At 47.4% G+C, this 9217-nt stretch overlaps 1 protein-coding gene across 1 annotated transcript; it reads right to left on the reverse strand.

The window, feature by feature from the left end:
* Window positions 1-3289: 3289 nt before the first annotated feature.
* LOC147516440 (uncharacterized) lies at window positions 3290-4171 on the reverse strand. The gene has a single exon (XM_086593271.1). It carries the CDS (start codon window positions 4169-4171, stop codon window positions 3290-3292), a length of 882 nt encoding a protein of 293 aa, XP_086449397.1.
* Window positions 4172-9217: the final 5046 nt, after the last annotated feature.

Here is a 9217-nt window from a genome sequence, read left to right on the forward strand (position 1 = left end):
GCCAAAAAACGAAACTCCCAGTTCATTGGTCATTTGGGTACACCTCCAAAATCTCTCACTCTCAAGCACTGGCCAGGAAGGCCACCGCTGCCAAGAAGCGTAAGTCTCCTACTGTCCCTTCTCCGATCACCGCTGCCGCCAACTTGAGATCGTATTCTTCCATTGCTGACTGGGAAGTCGGCTTTGCCTGCCCCACAAATACCACAGCGGCCAAAGACGTTACCAAGATTAAGCTCTGGGATAGTGACTCCGAAGGTGATGCTCCCAATGATGCATCAGACAAGGGTCCTCCTGCTAAGAAGGCTACAACCACTGCCTCCACCACCTCTGCTAGGGAATCTCGGCCGGCTTCACCGCGGCCTGAGGCTACCACACACCGCTCCGGGAAAGAGGCAATTCCCATTGGTCCCCTGCCTGCTGGGCCAGTGGAGATATGGCATCCGCAATTTAAGGCTAGGGACTGGGAGGTCACCACTCGAGACTCTGCTCTGGATAATCCGGGGGTGGCCGCGTCTCTGTTCTTCAGCTCCCACCTACCTAGGGACTAAGTTTACAGAGATTCCGGCTCCTTCGCCTCCCATCGAGCTGCAATCTACACCGGCTGGGAAAGGGTATGTCCTTCCCCTCTTTCTTTTATTTTTTTCTTCGCATTATCACTTCCCCTAACTTTATCTTCATCTTCAATTGAGCCTCGATGTTGGTTACTTCATCCGAGGCCTTACCAACACCCTGGATGCACTTGAAACCGTGAAGAATTAAATCCACAGTCCGGAAGGATGGAAGGCTAAGCACGCCCAGATGGAGAGGGAATGAGACGATGCCTGTCTAGAAGCGTATAAACATCTCAAGGACCTCCAACTCGCTGAACAAGCTCATAGGGATTATGTGGCGGGTGTCACCTCCAAGCTCGAAAGCAAAAAAGGGAGATGGACAGAGTTGCTGCTCAAGCTGCCTCCAACAAGCAATTGGCGGATGCCACGAAACACTTCAAGGCCTTAGTCTCCAAGAAGATTACCTAGGATCTGAAACAACAACTGGCAGCCCTTGCAGCATCTAGCCTGCTTCTTCCCGCTCTGCTCCCAGTTCCTGCCACTTCAGAATCTACGACCCTCGCTCAAGCATTTGAGCTAGAGGCCGCCGTCCCTCCAGGGGTGGCGACCTCTCCCATTGATGTTGATAACCCTGCTGCGGAGGAGGTTGTGGGGTAGCAGTCAGAGGATGTGGCCGAAGACCCAAAGTGAAGACAATTCCCATGCTTGTGTAATGCATTTTAGCCTTTCATGCCTATACAATGCTCTGGATATTGTTTTGTAATGCGCCACTGCTTTTGAACGATATTTTTTGATCTATGTATCAAATTTTGCTTAGCTTGTTACCCCTTACTTTTTATCACATGATTTTTTCGCACATGACCAACACTAGCTTGTTCAAATGCATTCATCCTACCATCTCAATCCTGTGGCTTAATGGGGACATCCTTGTTCGTGAGGGGCTGATCCCTTTTCGCTACCATGTAGGCAGGGGGTATCTCGGCTTGCCCCCAAGTTGAATTCGGACCCTATCGTCCGCTACCATGGAGATGTTGGGGCAAATCAACTTAGCCCCTCAGTTGCATTTGGACATGTTGGGGGCATATAAACTTTGCCCCCAAGTTGAATTCGGTCCTCATCGTCTGCGGTCATGGAGATATTGGGAGCAACTCAGGTTGCCCCAAGTTGAGCATGGAGATGCTGGGGGCAGGTCGGTTTAGCCCCCAAGTTGAACGTTGGTCCTATCATCCGCTGCCATGGAGATGTTGGGGGCAACTCAGATTGCCCCCAAGTTGAATACGGAGATGTTGGGGCAGGTCAGTTTAGCCCCCAAGTTGACTTCAGACCTCATCGTCCGCGGCCATGGAGATGTTAGGAGCAACCCAGGTTGCCCCCAAGTTGAATATGGAGATGTTGGGGGCAAGTCAGTTTAGCCCCCAAGCTGAATATGGAGATGTTGGAGGCAAGTCAATTTAGCCTCCAAGTTGAATTCGGACCGCATCGTCCACGGTCATGGAGATGTTAGGAGCAACCCAGGTTGCCCCCAAGTTGAATATGGAGATGTTAAAGGCAGGTTAGTTTAGCCCCCAAGTTGAATATGGAGATGTTGGGGGCATGTCAGTTTATCCCCCAAGCTGAATATGGAGATGTTGGAGGCAAGTCAGTTTAGCCCTCAAGTTGAATTCTGACCGCATCGTCCGCGGTCATAGAGATGTTGGGAGCAACCCAGGTTGCCCCCAAGTTGAATATGGAGATGTCGGGGGCAGGTCCGTTTAGCCCCCAAGCTGAATATGGAGATGCTGGAGGTAGGTCAGTTTAGCCCCCAAGCTGAATGTGGATCTCATTGTCCGCGGTCTTTGGCCTAATCCACATACAAACGAACAAACACGAATCAGATAGAGAAAAATTGCTATCACTTTCATTGACATTCCAAAAGGCTCAAAATATCATTACAAAGCTTGATGTTCATATATTATAAAGCAAATAGATTGCCCTTTCATAATAAACAAAACGAAGATATATACAAAGTTACTCATGAAACTTTTTCAACATCCTGATATTCCATGGTCACTTGATGTCCTCTCCCAGAGGGGTCTGCAACCTGTCCCCGGTCGCTCCGGCCTCCACCACGATGTATGGTCCCTCCCAGTTTGGGCCCAACTTTCCATCTGTCTCCTTCTTGGTCGTCGGGGTAACCCACCACAGAACAAGATCACCAACACTAAATTTCTGCGGCTTCACCCGCTTGTTATATTGTCTATGCAGCCTCCTGTGCTATTCCTCCAATTTTAGGCGCGCGGTGTCTCTCCTTTCCTCTGTAAGATTTAGTTCCCCGGCTAGTACTGTACCATTAACTCCTGTCTCAACAGCTTTGGTTCTGGTAGTCGTGGCCATCATTTCTACAGGTATCACGGCCTCCACTCCATAAGCCATAGCGAAAGGCGATTCCCCAGTAGACGTCCGCGGAGTCGTGCGGTATGCCCAGAATACCCTGTGCACCTCCTCCGCCCAAGACCCTTTGCGCTCCTCCAACTTCTTTAGATTATCCAATATGACTTTGTTGGAGGACTTTGCTTGCCATTCCCCTCTGGGTTATACGAGACCGAGAATCCTTGATTCACCCCGAACGCTTGGAGGAACGCTTTCACTTTTCCCCCGGTAAACTAGGGCCCATTATCTGCGATGACAGTGTGTGGGAGTCCGAACCTACATATGATATTTTCCCATAGGAACTTCCTTACTTGTTCTTCCTTCACCTGTTACAGAGCCACACCCTCAACCCATTTCACAAAATAATATGTCGCGGCCAGCATAAACCTTCTTTTGCCGCTTGCCATGGGCAGGGGTTCGACGATATCCAACGCCCACATAGCAAAGGGCCACGGACTATACACCTGGTGCAAGGGCTCTGCCGATAGGTGTATCAGTGGTGCAAAACTCTGGCATTTCTGACACCTCTTGGCATATTCGGTAGCATCTTTCTTCATGTGAGGCCAAAAATATCCCTGTGCTAACAGCCGGTGCGCCGTAGTTTTCCTTGCCGAATGGCTCCCACAATCTCCTTCATGAACTTCCCCCAACACCTCTTGCACCTGCTGCGGTCTAAGGCATTTCAACAACGGTCCGTCGACACTACGCCTGTACAAGTCTCCATCCAGTAACGTGTACCTATGTGACACTTGTTCCATTCTTCTCCTTTCTCTTTTGTCCTCTATCTCTACCCCTGACAGATAACTCTTAATGGGCTCCATCCATCCCAATTTGTGATCAGTAGTTAACCATACCTCTCCCTCCTCTGCGGTGCTCGGCTTGCTCAGTACCCTGACCTTTATGGATCTGCCTTCAGTTCCAGGAAGTACTGTGGCTACATATGCCAACGCATCGGCGTGTATGTTCTCTCCCCGGCCTAAATGAGCAAATATGATTCTCTCGAATTTGCCTGCCCTTCTCCTTAATACCTCCAAGTACTTCGCCATCCTTGGACATCGGGCGGCGAATCCCCCATTGACCTGACATATTACCAAGTTCGAATCTGAATACACTGTCAGCTCTCTGACCCACATATCTCTGGCCAAGTCTAAACCTGCTATTACTGCCTCATACTTAGACTCATTGTTCGATGCAGCAAAACCCAATTTCATTGATAAGTCCAGTCATACATTCTCAGGCGTGACCAGCACCACCCCAATTCCATTCCCTGTGTCGATAGCAGACCCATTTGCAAAGACTCTCCATCCATTCCTCATGTCCCAAGGATCCAACGGGTCGTGGTTTTGATCCACCTCCTATTCCATAATCATCTCTTCCCCCTAAGTGGGATCCTCGGCCATGGCTTGCGCCTTTTTCGTGGTCCTTGCTTGGTACTTAATGTCATATGAACTCAACATTACAGCCTATTTCAACATCCTACCTGATTTCTCCGCCTTCAGGGCTTGTTTCAGCGGAAAATTGGTCACCACTACCACGGAGTGAGCATCAAAATATGGCCCCAATTTCAATGCCGAAAAGACTAGAGCCAAGGCAAACTTCTCAATCCTACTGTATCTTGTCTCAGCGTCTAGCATGGTCTTGCTCTGGAAGTACACCGGTATCTCTACCTTGTCAACCACCCTGATTAGCACTAAACTGATCGCATGCTCTGACACCCCCAAGTACAAATACATCTTCCCCCCCTGCCCTGGACGCGTTAAGATCGGTGCCTTCCCCAAATACTCTTTCAATTATTGGAAAGCCTTTTTGCATGCTGCGGTCCACTAGAAATCGGTTGTCCCCCTCAAGCGTAGGTATAGAGGACGACATTTATCGGAGGACTTCGATATGAACCTGTTGAGGGCTGTGACCCTCCCGGCTAGTCTCTGCACTTCTTTCACATTCTGCGGGGACGACATTTCTAACAAAGCCCTTATCTGGTCTGGGTTCGCTTCTATTCCGCGGTAGGTGACGATGTATCCCAAAAACTTTCCGGATGTCACCCCAAACGTGCACTTCTCGGGGTTCAGCATAAGCTTGTGTCTCCGCAGTATCGAGAAAGTTTCACTTAACCCTGCCAAATGCTCGTCCTCAGTCATACTCTTCTCTACCATGTCATCTATATAAATCTTCATTCCCTTTCTGATCTTGCTTTCAAACATCTTCTCCCCCACTCTCTGAAATGTTGCCCCCGCATTTTTTAGCCCAAAATGCATTCTGGTATAACAGTATATTCCCCCTTCCACTATGAACGCAGTCTTCTCTTGATCTGGGCCGTACATCATCACTTGATTATAACCCATTGAGGCATCCATGAATGAGAAAATCTTGAATTTTGCGGTTCGGTCCACCAACTCATCTATCTGCGACATGGGGTAGCAATCCTTTGGGCACTTCTTGTTGACGTCTGTAAAATCCACACACATTCTCACCTTCCCATTCTTTTTGGGGATAGCTACTATGTTAGACAACCACTCAGTGAACTTACATTCGCGGATGATACCAGCATCCTTTAGCTTCTTCACCTCATCCCGAATTCCTTCCGCGTATTGCGGTTTCACGCTCCTTATCCTCTGTTGTACTGGCCGAGCCCCTTTCCTCATATGTAATCTATGGCACGCGAACTCCGGATCTAAACCCGCCAAATCCTCGATGGTCCATGCAAACACACCGCTGTTCTCAGTCAATAAGGCAACCAACTTCACCTTCCAACTTTCTGACAAACTTGTTCCCACATTCACAAACTTTTCTTCCTCCATGATTCCTATATTTACTATCTCAATCTCATCCATTGTCTTGACCCCGACGAGTGACTCCTTCTTGCTATGCAAACTTGTCGCCCTTCTCAGCCGCCTCCTTTTCTGGTGCACAGACTAGCCCTTTCACCGTAACCTGTTGAATATTTTGAGCCGCGACCTGATCACCTCTTACCTCATATATTCTTCCATTAGTTGGGAAACGGATCACCTGATAGTATGTGGATGGAATGACCTTCATCTCGTGAATCCATTTTTTGCCCAAGATCGTGTTATATTAGGAACTGGCATCTACTATCATAAAATGGGTAAACATTGTCAATGGTAGCAACAATTCCCCTAACGGCTCCGCCATACTGCTGTTGAAGCCGAACAAGTTGGTTTGGGGGGGCTTCATCTGCTTACTATCAATGCCCATCTCGTCCATTGCGCCCTTGAATAACAGGTCCACTGAGCTTCCGCAGTCTATCAGGACCCTTTTTACCATGTAATTTCCTATCGCGATGGTGATTACTAGTGCATCCTCGTGCGGCACAGCCACCAACTCCAAATCTCTTAGTGTGAACTCTATCCTGCCGTTCCCTTTGCCGGCGCCCAAAATAGGCCTTGGACCACTTAGAATCTCATTTACCTGCTGCAAACTGACAGTCCTCCATATCTTATCTCTGTGTGCATTCCTCCCTAAAGTTTCTCCACTGAAGATAACATTTATCGTACCAAGGATCTTGGCTGCGGCCGGGACTCTTTCTGCCGGCTGTGCCTCTTTGATGAACCCCTTCAACTTCCCTCTCCCAATCATTCTCTCTACCAACCACTGCAGTGCAAAGCATTCATTAGTAGCGTGATTTTCGGACTTGGTGATATGCACAAAATGGCTTTCCTTATAATTCCCTGGGTGCACCCCGCGGTGCTTCATAGTACTGGTGCCTATTGATCAGCGACAAGATCTCCTCCAACATTTTGTTCAGCGGAGTGAGCTCTGTTTCGCGATAAGGCTTTCTTTCCCTATACTCTCTTCGGACATGTTCCCTAACTCTTTCTGCTTTATGTGTGTTTCTCCTCTGTAGTTTCCCCTTTCTCGTGATGTGGTCCTTTCTCTGTCTTTCCAATCCTCTACTCGCACGGCATGTACCGACTTCTCAGGTTTCTTGTGTTCCTTACTATTCCTCTGTAAAATATCCTCGCACCTTATGTACCTCTCTACCTTCAGGTATAAAGCGTGTAAAGTAGTAACTTCAATCTTTGACACCGACTCATGGACCCTGGTTCCCTGTTTCAAACCATGCTGGAACGCAATGACCCCAGTGCGCTCATCCAGGTTTTCCACTCGTAGTGTCTCTTCTTTGAACCGGCACAAGAAATCTCTTAGCGTCTCGGTGGGCTTTTACTTGACATTAAAGAGATCCGCGACATCCACTACTCTCTTCCTTTGATGGATGAAGTGATTTTCGAAGGCCTGCTCCAGCTCCTCAAACCTTCGTATGCTCCTCGACCCCAATCGATAGTACCAATCCAAGGCTCCCCCCTTCAAATTGGCTGGGAACATCATATAGCGGAGTCCATCGTACTTCTCCTCTTGCCATAGCGACATCTGCTGCATGAAGTGGTGTAAATGGTCCACTGGGTCTCCTTTCCCGTCGTATCTCTCGAGCCGGGGTTACGTGAACCTCTTTGGTACCTCAGAGTTCCAGACTGAGTCAGCCAGCAGATTCTGATTCAAACTAGCTACCACCTTCTTCGCCGCGCCGTGCTTTTCCTTTTCTGCCGTGCGGTTCGCTTCTCTATCTCTTTTGATCATTGCCTGCACCATTTCCATGATAATGCCCCCGGCATTGTTCGCTCTATTCTCTCAAGTGAGCTCCATGCCTTGTCATTCTACTTCGCTACCCTCGGGTTCTGCTGCATCTGTTCCCCCTTGGGTGGTCTCCCTTTCTCTCCTCAACTCATCATTCTCCTCCCTCAGTCTTCCAATTTCCTCCTAGAGCAATCTGGTCGCCTCTGCCTTTGTATCTGTGACTTCCTCTTCTGGCATCTCCTCATTCTTAATATTCCCCGCTTCTTCCTCTCTGACTTCAGCTCTCACTCTTCCAGGTCTCCCCTTACCTCTTCCTCTTCCTCTTCCTCTTCCATTTCCCCTCTTAGCTACAGGAGCCATGTTCTAACCTTTCCTTTTTCTTACTAAGTCGTGGACTACCTCGTCCCCACAGACGGCGCCAAATGTATGAACCTAAAAGATCTATTACAAGAAACTAGTATCCACTGTAGAAACAAAAAAGTCAACCTCTCTCCTTCTCTTTTTTCTTTTTTCTCCTCCTTCTCTAGGTTTACTGTTCCCTTTTATTCCTCCTCCCCTCTCTCTCCATCCGTCGATCCCTTCTCAATCCTCTAGTCAGCTTTCTCACACCTGTCCACCTAGGGTTCCACGGCCTCGATCCCATGCACCCCCTTCCTTATTTCTTACCTTGCACTAACTTTGACCCGGTCACCCCCTGGGTCCCTTGCATGTGCATGGCTCACTCTCTTCTAGAAGGCCGCGGACTAGTGTTTCGCGTTCTCTACTCCTTATTTCACTTCGGGCCCTCGGTCATATTATCTCTTTGGTCCCAAATTCAACTGATACAATAATCACATATGTATTCACATCAAAAGATTTAAAGTAAATACATTTATCAGCATCATTTATTTGATATCCATTGGACATCATGACACTGTCAAACTTTTCATGCCATTCTTGTCACAAAAGTCCTGGAAGGGGTTACACTTATATTCTCCACCCCTGTCAGACCGAAGTCTTGTAATCTTACAGTTAAGCTGGTTTTCAACTTCAGCTTTGTACTTGAGAAATATCTCACCTGCCTCATGCTTGTTTCTAAGTAAATATACCATGGTGTACCTAGAGAAGTCATCTATGCATGTAATATAATAAAACTTCCCCCCTCTAGACATGGTATTTCTTAATTCACCCAAATCCGTATGAATAAGAGTTAGTAATCCAGTCTTATCTCTAGAAACAGTTATGTAAGGTTTCTTTGTGGCTTTAGTCTCAGCACATATCTCACATTTATCATTAGAAAAATTAGAAATATCAGACAATAAACCACATGCTTTCATCCTTTTCATATACTAAATATTCACATGTCCTAGTCTACCATGTCATATATTAAAAGAGTCAAGCAAGTAAGCAGAAGCAGATTCATTCTTATTAATAATAATGTTGTCAAGTACATTTAACATGAAAAGACCACTGTTATTATAATAACCTTTCCCAACAAAACTCTCATTCTTTGTCAGAACGAACTTGTCACTTTCAAAAGTCACCTTGACGTCAGCTTTTCCCAGTAAGGACACAAAAATCAGATTTTGACGAATCTCAGGAACATGATGAACATTACTAAGTGAAAAGGTTTTCCCTGAAGTTAACTTCAGAAGAATCTTGCATGTTCCCTCAATAGGAACAGACCT

This window comes from Coptis chinensis, chromosome 2 (genome assembly GCF_015680905.1).
Source record: "Coptis chinensis isolate HL-2020 chromosome 2, ASM1568090v1, whole genome shotgun sequence".
Classification (NCBI taxonomy): domain Eukaryota; kingdom Viridiplantae; phylum Streptophyta; class Magnoliopsida; order Ranunculales; family Ranunculaceae; genus Coptis; species Coptis chinensis.

Coding starts and splice junctions, on each gene's coding strand:
- LOC147516440 (XM_086593271.1), bottom strand. CDS start 4,171: ATGAAATTGGGTTTTGCTGCATCGAACAATGAGTCTAAGTATGAGGCA.